At 40.2% G+C, this 17,225-nt stretch overlaps 2 protein-coding genes across 2 annotated transcripts in view; one reads left to right on the forward strand and one right to left on the reverse strand.

Annotated features, from left to right (window-relative positions):
• zmat5 (zinc finger, matrin-type 5) overlaps positions 1-17,225 on the forward strand; it is a 346,127-nt gene that overhangs the window by 286,984 nt on the left and 41,918 nt on the right. The window lies entirely within an intron of this gene.
• Positions 2-15,331, reverse strand: LOC310994843 (ARF GTPase-activating protein GIT2-like). The gene is made up of 20 exons (XM_083983708.1): positions 15,115-15,331; positions 14,400-14,533; positions 14,122-14,234; positions 12,615-12,720; positions 11,886-11,972; positions 11,668-11,798; positions 10,501-10,595; positions 10,354-10,399; positions 10,036-10,087; positions 9,852-9,924; positions 9,659-9,756; positions 9,435-9,546; positions 8,775-8,926; positions 8,505-8,657; positions 6,079-6,288; positions 5,822-5,911; positions 5,120-5,202; positions 4,224-4,376; positions 3,092-3,155; positions 2-2,781 (listed from the first exon to the last, which is right to left on the reverse strand). The coding sequence occupies exons 1-20, from the start codon at positions 15,164-15,166 to the stop codon at positions 2,572-2,574; spliced, it is 2,214 nt and encodes a 737-aa protein (XP_083839834.1). The 5' UTR covers positions 15,167-15,331; the 3' UTR covers positions 2-2,571.

Raw genomic sequence — 17,225 nt, forward strand, 5'->3', positions numbered from 1 at the left:
CCCGCAACAACACACGACCAAAAAAAACACAACACTTGAGCGCGTTTGAGGTATGAATTATACTTTATTATACCTAAGGCAGGGATTGTTTTCAACCACAGAGGCAGTGGCAGGCTTTAAGTTACAAGGAATTAAATGTCAGGGCTGAGACCAGGGGTGGGAAGTAACTAAATACTTGTACTGAATTGTTCAAGTAGCCCACAGACAAAAAAAAAAAAAAAACTTCTTTTTTTAACCTTTATTTTAAAATAACTATGTATGTGTTACAATTAATGTGCACTTGGACCAGTCAGGATAATTGCTTTGAAATGAAATCAGATTTAAAGCAAGACTATCTAACTTTTAAAATAAGAAAAAACATATTCTTTATTTCATAAGCTATAAAAAAAAGAATCAACCTTGTTGAATTCATTACACTAAGTGGTTTTGATAAAACTACCTCTATTGATGTAGTACTACTAGCTTATGTTGCCAATATTTGGATAAATATTGGTTTATAATGGTCAATATGTAATGACTAGTCTCTTCTTAAATTACATTGTAGCATTTTGCTCTGTTGTGTGAGTTGTGGCCACAGTAGCTGTTGTTTTGCAAAAGTTACATTGTCTTGCTTTAAAACTTGTGAGCTAATTCAAATTAAAACATTAATTATTGCACCACTGAAACAAAGAAAATGAAAGTAGTGGTGTTTTAAAAAACAAAAGACAGTCGGCACCACCTTACAAAAAAAACAAAAGACGAAACATTTTTAATTTGAGCGACAAAAGATAAAAAGAAACAATAATTTAATAAGATGAACTCCTTTACAAACTCATGTACAGGGATGTGGGTGAAAGCTCATGAAAAAAGCAAGTAAGTGGATCTTTAGTAAAGCTAAAAAAAAAAACGATTTGAAACTTTTTGAATTAGCCGTAGACGTTAATGAAATACTAATGTGCACTAAAGAAGCTTTGAACTTCTTTTCTTTCCATAAGCTGCTTTTAGAAAGAAAGGACATTCTCTGCTTTGGAAAGCATTACTGAATTCAAGGGGGCTGTTTAAAGGATGGGGCTACATATTCATATGGAAAAGGTTACAGTCAGGACGCTGCTCTGGCTCTTTTAATATTGACCAGATGTAACTATGTAACTTCAAAGTTTTCAAAAGAGAGACACTGATTACTTGGTTAATACTGAATCATCTGTGCTTCACTTGTGTGTGTGGTATTCTAGTTTTCTGTCCACCCCTGGCTCAAACCTCTGGCTCACAACAACGAGTTGACACATTAGACCCAGGTTCTACGACGGGGACTCTAACTGAGAGGGCACATTTACTTTATCGTTGATTGTAAACCGTTAGCGGTACGCGTTTCACCAGAGGCAGCATCTAATACACCGGAGTTACAGCACCACGTCAAATGAACAGATCACAAGTTGCCTAGAACTAACTGCCAGCTGAGACGTCCCAAACCTCAGAACAAAAGTTAGCCTGTGAGGAGCATCATGTTAAACAAAAAAGCTTATGAAAATAAACATTGATATTTTCGTAGAGGTATGACATACAGTTTATAAATAGAATAGCATTTGGATTATTTTGATAAAGAATTACATGGATACATACATCTTATATATTTGCATAATGCTATTAAAATTGATTCAAAATGGATTTCACACAGACCGTCGAGGCCATCTCTGTCAACCGCGCTCTCACACACACACACGCACGCACGCACTCACACACACACACACGCATTAGAAGTATGGCTGTAACAGAACTCCAAAAAACTACTAAGACCTCCTTGCCTATGAAAATGTGTCACCAGCGCGGAGGGACTGGATGGACTGAAAGGTTGCACACTCTTGGTACTGCTGGCCTTGCAGCGTGCTCAATGCACTGAAGCTGTTTTCTTTTTCTAATCACAGTTTGCTTACTAAACAAACATTTGTACTCTAAGCAAGTGGCATCACGATGATTCAAGATTTAAACACTATCATTGGATCTTACAAATAAAAAAAACATTTAAAATGGCTTCAGTTAAAATAAACCAATGTCACTGGATTAGTTTAGGTTCATCTACTGTGATCCTTGATGCCTGGTGTCTTGCAGACTATTGGTCCTCTCTGGCAGCTCGGCCACGCCAGAAACAAGACTCAAGGAGCACGAGTGATGAAAGTACTAAGAAGACAAGTACAATGTCGAAAGGCTCAACTGCTTGTTGTTCTGATTGTTTTATATTTACACACGCACACAACATTGCACTTTCGGAAATTGTGTGGATGAAACTGATCTACTTGTGAGGTAAAGATTTCTAACTAATTGTGTACTATACTGTATATTTTAAGATGTTTCCATTTTGTTACTCCATTTTACCTTGGTACAAAACAACCAAATAAATAAAGCTTTTGAATGATCTATAATTTTATATGGCATATTGTTTTTTTCAGATTTTCCCATCTCAAGGAATGTATGTAAATGATCGCACTGATTAACATGGGAAAAACAAAACATGGTGTTAAATGATTAAGATCAAATTAGCAACGACGTCGATTAAATGGATTTTGGGCGTGTGTAGGAATGTCTTTGGGTTTTTGGTTAGTTGTTATTTTCTTTGGTTGTCACAGTGACAAGTTGCTTGGCAGCTTTGGCAATGTCATAGGCGCACTGGATGACCTGCTGAGTGACCAGCTGGATGTCCGACGGGCAGGGGTTGTGATCGGCAGCCTTCTGGCACTCTCCGTGCAGCCGGCTGGCGCTCGACGTGAGCAGACACAGAGACCCTCGCACGGTCTCCGAGGACGGCCTCTGCGGGGGGGTAGAGAGATGATAATGATGATGAGAGACTCAGTAAAAGGGACTTGCATGACAACGCCTATAAAATAAACTCTCATTGTGGTCAGTAGGCCCATGGGGACTGTGTCTGCGTGTGTGTGAAGAGAGTAAACATAAAACAAAGTAATCCAATAATTGCTAAACATAAAACGAGGTAATGCAATGAACACGGCCCACTCATCTAGGCAAGCCACTCCCGTTGGCTGTTTTCAAACAAACAACAAATCCTTTAATTACTCGGGCAGGGGGAGGGGCAGCACACTGTTGACGGGAGTCATCTTACCTTGGGAAACAGGGCGGCCATCTCTGTCACGGCCATGCAGATCTTTTCAGAGCAAGGCAGGAAGCTGTTGGAGACAAAAGGATGAATGGGTGATCAACCACTCCTGCGCAACATATAATAATATGATTAAAAGAACCGCCTGAGGTCAGATCCTCTTTTACCATTATGTACACTCGCTCAACTTCCGTACATCAAATGGGAGACTGCATTTTCAGTGTCTGTTGTGCTGCAAATCTATTATATTAATTTGATAATGTGATCACCAGATATATGCAGCCAAGTGGTACAAGTGCAGAACAACTCTGAGATAACCAGCCTGGGTGAGATCCCACAGGCCCTGATGTTCAAAATAAAAAACTTGAATTAAACAAAAGTATAGTGTTAGACCAGTCGTATATTGCAAGTACTGTTCACAGCTTTATATAGATACTGTAATGACTGTGAAAAACCACGAGCACTTCAGATAGATTGTACACATTGTTAATCTCAAAATATTCACATTAAAGAAGAGTGAGATGAGGGAAATGGTTAACACTGTATATCATGATAAAACGGTGAAAATGTAAGAAATTAACAAATGGATGGATGCAGGAAACCTCAGTGAGTCGCTGTGGATTTGGCAGGTCACAGGGGAACATGATCATGTGGTGTTTGTTTCCTGTCAGCTGCATTGAAAGACATACGGACTAACCCCCAGCAGACACAAAGCTTCTGGGACACAGGGACAGGAGCCTGACAACAAGGCTCAAACACAGCGAATCTGGGTCCCTGAAAACAACGTTCTGCTGGTTTTCTATCTTTTACGTGACTGATGGCTCTGCCACACAGGTGAAAATCAGTTACCAGTTAGCTGGCTAAAATGAATGAAAAACAGCGGGACTCTGGGCCTGGAGGATAACCATTGAAAACCACTGACCTAGAAGCAGCTGGGACGGACTTACTCCATTTACTAAAAGGCTGGACTAAGTGACAGAAATACAGGCACAGATTAAGTGTATAGACTGACAGGGTGAACACTGTCACAGCAAATAATGACAAGAGCTGAATTTGATGTTTCAGGAGTTGACCACATTTATGCTGTTTAATTACAATTACAACATGTTAATCAATTACATATTAATAATAAAACTACCTTTCATGTTTGGTCTCCTGGGCAGCTCTCAGAAGCTCTTGTATGTTCTTAGTGATCTGCTCTGTCTTACAGATGACGTCCTCTGTGCATGGCAGTGTGGCATCTTCCTCCCCCCCGTCTGGTTCCCCAGCATCCGAGGCTGGAGGAGGGCTGCTACAAAAGCAAAGCAAAAACGTTTTATCAGTGTTTGCAGCTGTAAAGACAGTGGGTTATACATGTTATCTTGAATATTAAAACAGATTTTTGTTTAAAAAAAAAAAAAATAGGTGGGGCAGTGTGATGACTAAGAATTTAGTGAAATCTTATCATACCCAGCAGCAGCAGCAGCAGCTTGTTTTAAAACTATGTACTGTTCTATCACATTTATAGCTGCTTAAAAATAGCCACTATAATCTACATACAGCATATACTGTACGTGTAAATGGAAAGAGAACAACTGGAGGTCAGTGATGTGTCAGGCCCTTAGCTCCTCATCACATGTTGACGTTTTGCAACTGGTATCTTACATCAGACCAGTGAAAGTCCTCGTGCTGTCTAGACAGATTGTACCAATCATGACATGTTTTAACATCTGTTTAAACTAATATTAGTCGAGTCTCGCCCCAAAAAGAAAAACCTTCACATTTATTTAATTTACTGCTTCTTTCTGGGCAATTCTTACTTTATCTGTTTGCCTTCTGTTAACAGCATCAATAAAATCAATATATACCAGGACTTGATATATAAAAAATATTTTTAATGTATTAATCTGAAGAACCAATCAGATGGTTTTTACAAAATCAGTAGTAAAGTTTACAAACCTTCACAGAAAGAAACTGTGCTTTCAAATCAACAATCAGTCTCAGTGATTGTCATTTTGATCAGTGGGGTGCAAAGTTAACTTTAAAAGGTCTTACCCAGTCTCCTCCACCTCAGAGTGGTTGGGCGTAGTGTCGCAATCATTCTCCAACATTGTGCTCCGTCCCTCTAAACTACAGCCCTGTAGACACATCAGTGGATTACAATCAATCAAAAATACAGTTTATGGTGCGGATGATTAGCACAGACCTATTACAGGAGCACCTGCGCACACGTATGAGTCAGAATCATGCATTTCTGAAAACAAAGCCATGACCACACACTATCAGACACTTGGTTTAAAAGCAGGTAAATAGAGAAAGACAGGAAATACACAACAAGGTCATTGTGGTGTAACAGTAGATACTGCAGTGGATGCGATTAGTAAATGCAAAGAAATCCACGTGGAAACCGTGTCTTCTCTTATCAATGGCACACTGTTATGGGATATTTTATCTTTTATATTGGACTTTGCTGGCTGATCATTCAAACAGCTTCCTCTCGTGCAGCATTTCATCATCACTTCTGATGTTTCCTAGAGAAAGCAGTGGCTCTGGCCGAGGCTCACTGTACAGAACAAGCTGGAGGCGTTCAGGTAACTGAACGGTAGCAGAGGCACTGTGGTGCATGCATGCAGAAAGGCGATACTGATAAAGAGCAGTTTGAAGACACAGGTCAGGAGAGAGAAGACTGTGGGGGTCAAGCAGGGGGGGACAGTTTTCACCGTCCCCTGGGGCTGCCACTAAACTTCAGTACTTAACCCTTCGAGATCTCTCATCCCACGACCAGGACAGGGAAGAGGGGAAGGTAGGGAGGGAGGAAGCAGCCGTCCCCAAAGGACCCCTACCAATCTAGAAAAGGGGTCAAACCAAGTTGAGCATACTCCATTGAGATGCAATGAACGATTGACTGAATGAATGAATGAAAAAACCAACGCCAGCCCCCCCAAGCCAGGTATCATTGTCCTGTCCTCCCATGAGGACAAATCCAGCAGGAACACTGGTGCTCTTGTGCTTACATTAGTCGGGAAGGGTTGTAAAACGACTCCATCCTCATGCCGGCCCGTCTCAGCTCGGTGGGGGTACTGCCTCGCGGTGGAACCCGTCTCATACATGGACATGGCACGACCCCCGCGGGGCGGGTGTCGACCTAAGGGCCCCTGCAGGTGTTGCTGTCCGCTGGGGGTCGGCCACCGCAGCGATGTGTTTTCAGTCTGCAGGGAGTTCAGCTGTGGAGAACAAAATAACTTTCAATTCAACTCTAGCTGCGGGTTGATCTCCTTACAAGCCCGGCCAGACATCAATAATAGAGCAGAAATCCAGCTAAGTCTGCAGGAGAAAAGCAATTCCTCCGTGGAGAGTTCATCTTCATCTCCGTTTTGTTTTTGGTTTGCCTTCAAAGTTTTTCGCACAACAAAAAGGATTGTTTCTCTGACAAACAAAGTGCTGACACTGTGTGTTGCCAACAACACCTGAAGTACGACCCCGACAAACTGCTGCAGAAGTAGTTGCCCTTATTTACACGAACAGCACTCTTTCATGGGAAACAACCTTCTAAGCTTCTTGTCAACATTATTATGTAAATTAGAATAAAAAATTCAACAAATTAACTTTTGGGATAACAGATAAAGTACTTAACTACATGGTACCAAGCAAGAGCAGTGTTGGCTACAGTTTGGTCCTTTGTCTCAAAAGACATGAATATTTTAAAAGGAGATTTTACAGGATTATTAGCTTATATATTAGGAGACGTATTAGGGTTCTACTGTGTCACTAATTGAGGTTTTGGGAACTGCAATAGGGGTGAAGAAGATAAGGGAGTAGAATGGAGAAAGCTAACTTGTGTAAAAAAAAAAAAAGAAAAAAAATTAAAAAGCAGCATGGTCGAGGAGAAAATAAACCAGCAGGAGGAGGCAGCACATTGTGTTAACACCGTCTCTCAGCCAAGAGTAGAGAGAAAGAAACCGGGCTGTGACACTTTGAGGAATCGAAGGAAACCAAATTAAATCTCCAAAAATGGTTGCGTAGGTGACAAACCTCCTTTTTTTAAATGCAAAAACCTCTGCCAAACATGCCAGCTCCTCAGGATGACACCCTGACAACCTCATTAATTGCATTAGTGTCTATCAGAGGCAAGACATTCAAGGTAAGTTGGTTTTGCTCAAACTAAATAACTAGATTTCATGGCATTCCACATATGGAAGTATTTTCTATGAGAGGAGTGAATAATAATAATAATAATAATAATCATCATCATAATAATCATAATAATAACAACAATGACAGTACAAAATGCCCACACCAAGGTTTGTATGTTTTGCTGATTAACTAGAATATTCTCACCACTGTGTTGGGGTGGTGGCAGACATCTTAAGACTTTGGGGTTTCCTCTAAACCTCAGCAAATAAAACTGCAATGATGTGTGAATATCTAAATTTATAACACTGTACTTTATGGAAACTCTCAGAAATAAGGAACTGAGTGACACCATATGCCTGGAATAAAGATATACATAACATGACTGTGGGTTGTTCTGGTTTGCCAGTAGCCTACTTTACTAAATGCCTTCTGGAGGTGTTGTGGACCAAATTCAATGACATTTCTGTTACGGTGAACACTGAGTGGAGATAAATCCAGTGATTCACCCACACTGCAACACTCTTAATCACATTTAGGTGCTGTGTGACTTGTGGCTGTTTGATGGTTCTGTAGATTTAAGATTATGAATCAGTATGTCCCCTGTATGTCCTCTTTGAATCCTCTGTTTTAGATCACAAAGAACTATAACATTATTTCCATTATATCTGCTGTGCGGTCTAACTGAATAGCATCAAAGATTCCTGTGGTGGTTGTTAATTATCACCACAGGAATTTCACCCATCCGGAAACATAGCAGCCATTTTCTCTGTTACACCAGTGAAGCAGAATCCCTGTGGTATTTTTATTCATTTATATGTCAAACTCCAGTCTTCCCTGCAGCTACACATTCAAACACACTGTGATTCATGCATAGTATAATTTTTAATAGAGGCATGTCCTTATCATGAATTACTTGTGTCCTTGGGTGAAATCAAATTACTACATGTCTGATATTCAATATTACTTACTTATTTAAAGGCTGACTGTGTAAGAGTTGCACTTAAATGCACTTCACTCCTCTAGTAAATAGCACTCATGGGAGAACAGGATGCGGCAGTGCTATCAATAACTCACCTTTGTAACAATGTCAGCGCATATTGTTTGTGATGGAAATACAACTGGAAGTGAGTAATAACCAGGACAACAAGTCTCAGAGAGGATGTAAATCCTGTGTAAGCCTTCTCAATATGCATCTTAAAATATTAATGTGTACTGATAAAAAAAAGTAATGCTGGAAATAAACAAGTCTGAACAATCTGCAGCACAAAATCTACTTTGTTTCTCAATTACAGGTGACTTCACTAACCTTGCCCTGCATCAACCGCAGCTCTTCACTAAGGTGACAGTTGACTTTGAGAAGCTGCTGTATTTTGGCCTCTGATGCAGTAAGTGCGCTCTTCACCTCCATATATTCCTGCACTGTGATTGGTCCATCAGAGAGGTCAGATGACTCTGAGCTCTGCAGGAGAACATGTTACACGGGACAGGAAGGAATGTGATCAGTTTAAAAAGTAAAGCACAATGTCGTATTTGTTTCTTTATCTCTTGCTAGGAGAGGAGTCTGACAAACATTAACCTTGGTCCTTCCATCATTGCAGCTGTCCCCACAAGTCGCCTCTTGGACTGGATCTTCGTCTGATGCCACGCTGTCGTAATCCGGCTGATCATTGTCCTGGCTCTCACTGTTATGGCGGCTGTCGATTCCCTGAAGGATCAGCTCCACGCTTTCTGCGGAACGACCACCACATCACAAGACTGGAGATCAAACAAACCCTACTAGCTACACAGCTAAGAGACAGACGTTCTTTTCCCTACACTGAGTCCAAAAATTAGGGCTGGCTCCTCATTATCAACCAAAACAATGTTTGTCTTCTTTGAGCATGCCCTATGAATAAAAGAGGCTGTGATGTGGTTTGTGAGTTACAGAATGCACAAGTTTTCATTATTAAAGCCTGAATTCACAATCAGTGTTTGGCAGCCTTGGTACACATGGTCTACACTCTAATTGTGGCCTATAAAGCTGGCCCACAAGGGCCACATTTGAATAAGAAATTCAATACTGACTTTTCTGCATCTCATTTGCACCAACCAATTTATATTTTCTTCACTGAATATTCTCAGTCCATTTTCCATCCCCCCACTGAGAAGTGCACTTACTGCGATACAAAGACTAACAAAACCCAAAATAAAGGTTCATTAGCTGTTAAAATAACATATGTGAAAAGATCAGCCTTACCTTTGGGACTGTCACAGGAATTACCCCACTGCCGTCGTTTCGCATCAGTTAGAATATCGATCACAAGGGTAGCAAATTCATGAGCACTAAACCTGGCTAACTTCTGACGACCCTGAGAAAACGAAACACAAAAAGAGGGAAACAAATGAAAGAGTTGTTAAACTCAGTCTTCACACAACAAATCTGAAATGTAAACAGGAGGCAACACTGATGCAATCCCTTGCCTGGTTTCTGGTAGATGAGTACTCTGGATTGACAGGCAGGAAAGGTACAACTGTGGTGTCAGTTACAAGTGTGCTGTGGTTCTGAGTGGCCAACCACACTGCAAAGACACAACGAGGTAGAAATTATACATAACATACATCGCGTCATTATATACTACGGCATTTAAATTCTTTTGTAAATTCTTGAATTTACCAGCATCTGTTTCTCTTCTGTCAACTTCATCATAAACATCCATGGCAAGTTCTTCAAACTGATGGTTACTTAGCTAGAGCACAACAAAGCAGAATTTCTGTTTACTTCCTGAATAACTGAACAGCAGGTGAAAAAGAACAATACATTCTCAAAGTCCAACAAATCACAAGTAGGAATGTCTCACCGACTGCAGCTTCTTCTTTGCAGCTTTTGCAAACTCTGACAAATCCAGACTGCTGTGAGACAAAACAAAACAAAAAAAGGAACAATTATTTTTCTGGTGACAAACTATTGAGAAACAACAGCAAAAGTAACAAACGTACTTACTTATTTCTTATCCATCCAATGCAGCATAGAAAAAATAGGATTGCAATTATGTGAATATATATCATAGCATTAACAGTAGCCTGGTGCCTATTGGAGCTGATACTATAACTTGATATTATTGTCTGTGCATTTAACAATTTCAACTTCTGTAACTACTACTGACAACAGCTATTACCTGTCTGCCATCTGTGGGATGATGAAGTGTTGCCCATTCCTGTGATCTACAACACAACAAGGACATGACAGCAAGTGATTAACATAGAAAAAAAAAAGGAAAAATAAGCATACAGTTACATAGACTTGAGGTACATACTACACGTACCTGGTCTTCTTCCACAAAGGTAAAATGTTAACCGGTCAGTGAGTTCATACTGGATCTCCACTAGCCTCTCTGCCAGCTCCTGGTGCCCAGCTTGTCTGCACAGGTTAGAAATAAAAAGGTTATACTACAGACATGCAGCTCTGCACTGAGGCTACACAATACCTCAGGTAGGAGGTCTTTAAAATATTCTACATCATAAACTTGTGAGAATTAAGTTCACAGAAATAATGTTCCTCTTTAAGAGTATGATGTTGGTTTGGTGGCTCAAAGTAATGTATTGAGTATTTCATTGACAGAGCAAGACCAGCCATGCTGATACACCATTATATAAAAAAAAAACAAGTATGTTTTCTTTGAGGAATTCCTCTTAAGTACAACAATTCTTTAGCTAGCAAGCAGGTTTTATTTGTGTTGAAAATTGTTCAACAAGTAACATGACATGGAAGAGCTGCTACTATCTTTATTTAATATCTGTGGTTTTATCTTCAGATCAACTTCTGCTAAACTACTCAAGCTGCGTTGGCTACGGTACGTGCTTTGGAATCCACTCCCATCCTGTCTCAGTTAGTCATACTGTTATTGAATTAGTTAAACTGTGACATAATGCCATTGGGGTCTGTGTCTAGTGTTCATTGTAGTCCAAGGCATGCAAAATATTTTAGCCATTTCAGCTTGTGACTGTTTCCACGGTCTCTAACTAGGCCATGTGTACCAGTGTTTGGTCACTGTCCAGCACATTTCCTGTTAGTGACAATGTCCAACATTTCCTCATTAACACATCAGTATATAAATAGCCCACGTATTATACTCGCATCTTTTTCTGTGTATTTTAAATCTCCAAAGGATGTGTATCATTTCCTGTAGCACAGCCACCAGCGAGCTGGGCTGCATGAAGCTTTGCTACCGAGTAATTATGAAAACCACAACATCAGTAGCTATAACATGTTTTCTATGTAGGCAACACTGTGAAATTAGACCACACAACTCATGTGGCCAATAAAAATGTCTTACAACAAGTCTGACATGGTGGCATCTCTAAAATTACGTTTTTCACAACACTATACTGTATAGTTTTGGTGCTCAAAACTATAAAAACGGTATTTAATAGGACAAATAAACAGATGAGCAAGTGATGAATCAATAAATAAAATCAAGTGATGGTTTTACCTTGCATAATCAATAGGGGTCTTTCCACTGGAGTCCAGGGCCCCAGGATCAGCACCATAAACTGCCAACAGCTCTGCTTGTAACATCTGCCCTGCTTTTGCTGCTATGTGTAGTGGGGTGTTTCCCTTCTCCTGTGGTTTCAAAACAACATTAGGATAAAGCATTAGTCGTATGTTGACTTGTACGATTTGTTTTGCTGCTTATTCCGCTAGACTTACTGGATGGAAGAAATTGGCCTGTGCCCCCAAGGATAAGAGTCTGAGGCAGGTCTCCAGGTTTCCAGTCCGAACACTGGAGTGCAGTTGCTGAAATGATATTGTAACAAGTAGTTTGTTTTAATAAAGTTCTGGCTGAGTTCTGGCTTCACTGCATAAATACATATGACATGATGCATTATCCTGAAGGAACTATATAAAACTGTATGATAAAAGGTTAATATTAGTGCAGCTTTATAGGCACCTCTATATCCTTTATACTTTCTCTGCATTCATGAACTATTTTCTTAATAAACCCCATAGATTTTGGTATTAGTGACCCATAGATGGTTACTGAAATGCATAATATCCATATGCATGTAATCCAATTTGCTATCAAATTATTTGGGATGAATGATCCAGAATTCATTTCATAAATCTTAGAAGAGAGTGAACTAGAGGCAGCTGAGAGTTGAGGTCAGATAGGCTATTCTATTTGATAGTCACAGCATGAGCATGACTAATTTAAGAAAATGTGTGTGGCAGAATGTCACAGCAGCACTGAATGCGAAATAGACCATGCCATTTCTGAACTAAATGGGAAGTGCTAGGCTACCAAAATTAAAAGCATCACCATTGATTTGACTGTCTCTAAGCGGCTTAATAGCATGGGACAATGCTGGGTTAGTTGTGTGTATACCTAATAAAGGTTGGTGAATACAAAGTGTAGAAACAACTGAGTCATTTTCTCACCTTGCTGAGGTCTTTTGCGGTTACACTATCATCCTCCCGACAAGGCATCCGATGAACATATGCCAACATTTGATATTTGGCTTTGATGAACTCTGTCTTGTTGGGGCTGAAAACAACAAAAGACATGTGTATCTAAAACTCAGGGTACTAAAAATCTGGACCGTCGTTGACATTTTCAAATGTATATGGCTATTAAAGACAAACAGCATCCAGAACATTTCTCAACTGGGGACTTCACGATTTCTGATATTGAAATCACACGTCTGCAAATATGAAAGTGCAGTGTTTGAACTGCAGCAAAGACATTCTTCCATTATAACCTCCAACATGCAACAGAACGGTATTCTTTGCTGTCACTTCAGCCAGCACAAACAAATAACAGGTGGATAGCTTCCATTTCTGTGGGTCTAACCCTCCCTTGAAGTTAGAGTTGCAAATTCACATCCCTCTTCTCCATCATAAGACCAACTATATCTCTGTAATGAGAGAGTACAATACAGTTTACTAAACTAAACGTAACTAATGGAAAGTCGACTTCACAACAAAGACTAACATTGTTTTTCACGTTAATAAACAATGAGATAAGTCCAGATAACGTCCTGAAGTCAATATTTCCTTGTGTTGTGTGAATCAAGCGGTACATGAGTTGAAGCAGCTGCAGGGTCAATGTTTAATCAATCACAGAACTCTGTCCAAACAGCTCATGCTCCATCATAAATTATAAATATCCCTCGAGGGGGAACCTTTGTTAAACACCTGGAACTTTCCTAGAGGAACTAAGTTTAGTCCTGGTTGTTTAGTGCCTCAAAGGGCATGAAGTCCCCTGAAAAAGTTCCTGTAACCAATGAGATAAGCTTCATCTTGAAAGTTGTATTTGCGATCAAAGACAGCTGCCTCCCATTTGGTGCAATGCGTACACTCTGTCTGCAAATGTCTGTTGTCTCTTGACTGAATGCATTTGCTCTGTGTATAAGGGTCGGTCTAAGCACGGCTGTGTTTATGTGTGGCTGACTATTTATCTTTACCCCACCAGCCAGACACCAGACCGACACAGTGTTTATACCTGGCAGTGGATGACTACATCACATCTCTCTCCCTCAGGGATTTTGTTTTTTTGTCATGCCTTCTGAGCGACAGTAGATACTGCTGGTGGAAAAGCTTTCACAATAAAGGGAAAGCCTACATAAACCCTTTCAAATTACTGCTTGCAGAATGAGTGGGTTAATCAACAAAATGTCAAATTGATCCCATATGCGTAGCATGATTAGGATATCGACAGTTGCTTTTCTTAGCTTTCATGGTTTGCATGTCAACCAACTCACTTAAGTGCTGAAAACTTCCTTGAGACCCATTGGCCATGAGTCATGTTCATGCTACAGCAGACCAATTATGCATGTTCCCTGAACTTAACTCTGAAAATCAATTTTGCCAATAGATGTTAATATCAAAAGGGCAAACAGGCATACCACAATCGGCTCCGACACATCAAAACCCTTGAAGTACTTACTGAACTCTGTCCTGGGGGTTGGCTTTGCGCTTCCCACTCACTGAGGAGGAAGGGTCCAGAAGGCTGTGCTCCCATATGGAGTTAGCTCCATTGCCATACAGTGTCTGGACCATCTAAAATATTAAAAACCACAAAGACACATTACTTGAACTGAATCTTTTTCCAACCACTTAAAGATGTGTTTGATTGTGTACCCACTATATTACATGTAACTCTTATTATGAATACATTCTAATCCATTACACATTTGTATGTGTGCTTAGCTAGTGTCTCATCACCTGTAACTGGGAGGGGGGCCACGGAGAATGAGTCAGATGTCGGACTTGAGAGCTGTGTCGCCCCAGTCCTCTATGGATGCTGCAGCACTCATCGCAGATCAACACACCCCTGTTCACAGAGGCCCAGCGTGGCTCTACAACAGGATGCAAAATGAGCTGGTTAGTCCAACCTAAGTAAATAATAACGTTACATACAACTTTAAGCTAAAGCATTTGTGATAATTGATGAATTATAGTCCATTCAGGCTATATGGATACTTGCTAACTGACAGCCACAGACAACTCCACCAGGTCAGTTCCTTCCCGATGATTAGACACGTAAAATAAACACCACAGTTACTAATGCTATCAGACGTGGGTTACATTAGCAAGGTAGCTAATTAAGCTAACTAACGTAAAACATATTTTAACACAAACCATCGTTAAATGCAATTTCAAGCAAATAGTTGCAGATTTAGACAAGTTCGTGTGAGTGGGTAGGTAGGTAGGTAGGTAGGTTAAGACACAGACACGACATATGTTAACAAATGTTTCCACACAAGAGGAGAATAAAAAAAGAAATCACAATTAGCCGCGTTGCTAACTAACGGCTAATTAGTCGCGGCCGTTTGTTAACGTTAACTAGGTTTATCTGACTGGACGTTAAGTTGTAGTCAAGGCTAGCTGTGGTTAGCCAGGCGGCTAGCGCTGCTGCTAGCCTGTTTGACATCATTACCCGGAGCACTGCAATCAGCGCAGACCTCTCTGCTTCGCACTCGCTTTGACATCCCCTCGACAGAAAATCCTCAGAGTCCACGAAAGACAAAGTGTAATAATAAGGTACGGTTGTAACACAGCCGGACGAGGAGGATAAGACAGGGATAGTCCGCCCCGTTAGATTGTATTTAACGCTTCCAGCACAGGCAAAGCAACTGTGTGTGTGCCCGTCTGCCCTCCCCTCCTACTGTTGAACAAAGCGGTGTCCCATCCCAATACTCAGAGAAAGAGCCTCCTCCTCCTTGCCTCCTTGTCTGCTCCCTTCCTTGTTTCCTTCGCTGTCTCATCATCACACCAGTCTATTAGGCCTGTTTCCTATCCTACATGTAAGGAGCAGAAAGTCTTTCCTGCCAGCAGCCATCAGACTCTTTAATACTGAAAAAATAATAATATTAAAGAGTTGCACACCTGCACTTGTACTTTAGCCTATACATTACATTGCACAATTGTTCATCCTGCACTGCAACTGAATTTCTATTAGCCTATGTTTTATGTCTCCTTACAATTTTATAAAGATTTTGTCACTGTATCCTTAATATTATTGCTAGACTAAGTTATTTTATTCTGCAAATCATCATATCTGTATTTGTTATTCTATTCTATTGGAGCTGCTGTGACACAATCATTTCCTGCAAAGGCCTACTAACTATTCTATTCTATTCTATTCACGGATAAAGCCTCGCAAATCTCATAATATGGAGTTGGGTATGACTCGTTAATAAATCAAAAAACTCTCATCTGTTTGTCTTCCAAGTATTGTTTGTGGTAGTAGGCTACAGTTGATGTGCTTTACTTGGATATTTTTTAAATCCTACTTTATACTATACCCACATTTCAGAGCATTATAGCCTAATTTTGATCCCATGATAGCCTATAGTTAGGCTACTTTGCCGCTGTGATGTCTGAGATTTCACATGAAACCTGTATGATCATCTTTTATTAAACTAGCCTAATTAACAACGTGTAAATTACTTCACTTTAATCCTAACCCTAACATTGCAATGCTGCACACAATAAACAAATAATAATAGGCTCTTAAGTGAGTGTTACCTTTGATGCACACTGTAAACCTTCTGTACAGTAATGTACATGTAGTAGCCTACAGTGCTTCCCTCACCTGTCAGTCCCCTTTCTGAAATTTTACCCAAAATGCATTTGATTTATGCCCAGTTACAGTCTTGTTCTTGTCCTTGCTTTCAATCAATTTCATGATAAAATCCTCATATCTCTGCTCACAATATGCCATCTCTATTCAAGGCTTCACTGTCTCCTGCTTCGTGTTGAATGTTACCTCAAGGTGGTTACATCAATTACATGGAATTGCACCAAAGCTGACTGCAACATATTGAAAGATCATGGTTAGGGGCAGTGTTTAGCTCAGCTGGTAGAGCACCCGCCCAATGTGTTGAGGCTATTAGTCCTCATCACTGCAGGCAGCCCCGGTTCGAATCCTGCTCTGTGCCTCCCATTTCCTGTCTCTCTCTCAACTCTCCTGCCCATTAAAGGTGAGAAAGCCCCAAAAAATATACTTAAAAAAAAAGATCATGGCTATTCAGCAGTCGATAAAAAGAAATGAATTGGAGAGTTTTCTCCATTTGGAGAAGTTCTGCTGCAGTTTGAGACTCAACGTGTAAACTCTTTCACACATTATATAGGCCTATAATTTCCCTGCTGACTGGGAATTTCAATTGTTTGTTTGTTTTGTCATTCATTTTTCAGTGTTCATGTGATGTGATAAAGAAATGAGCTGGTCTGGTGTGTGAAGCCTAATGGACCCAGCTGCCCTCTCTTTTAATTTCAGGTTGCGGTGAGTATGTTTGTAGGCTATATGAATGGATTAATTCTCCTAGTGTGATTGTGATAATTAATTTCATGAGGCCTATAATTTAACCAGAGGCTCTTTAGGTTTAATTACTAAATGCGTTCAACCTGTGGGGAAATTAAGGAGTGTCAGGCTGTTTTATGAAAATTATAATGAGGAAACTTTTTTTTTTCTAATGAGAACACCAGGATGTTTCAAATGTTTAATACATTTACACAGAACAAAGAGACACCTGCTACAGATTTCTG

Source organism: Trachurus trachurus, assembly GCF_905171665.1.
Source record: "Trachurus trachurus genome assembly, chromosome: 12".
NCBI lineage: Eukaryota > Metazoa > Chordata > Actinopteri > Carangiformes > Carangidae > Trachurus > Trachurus trachurus.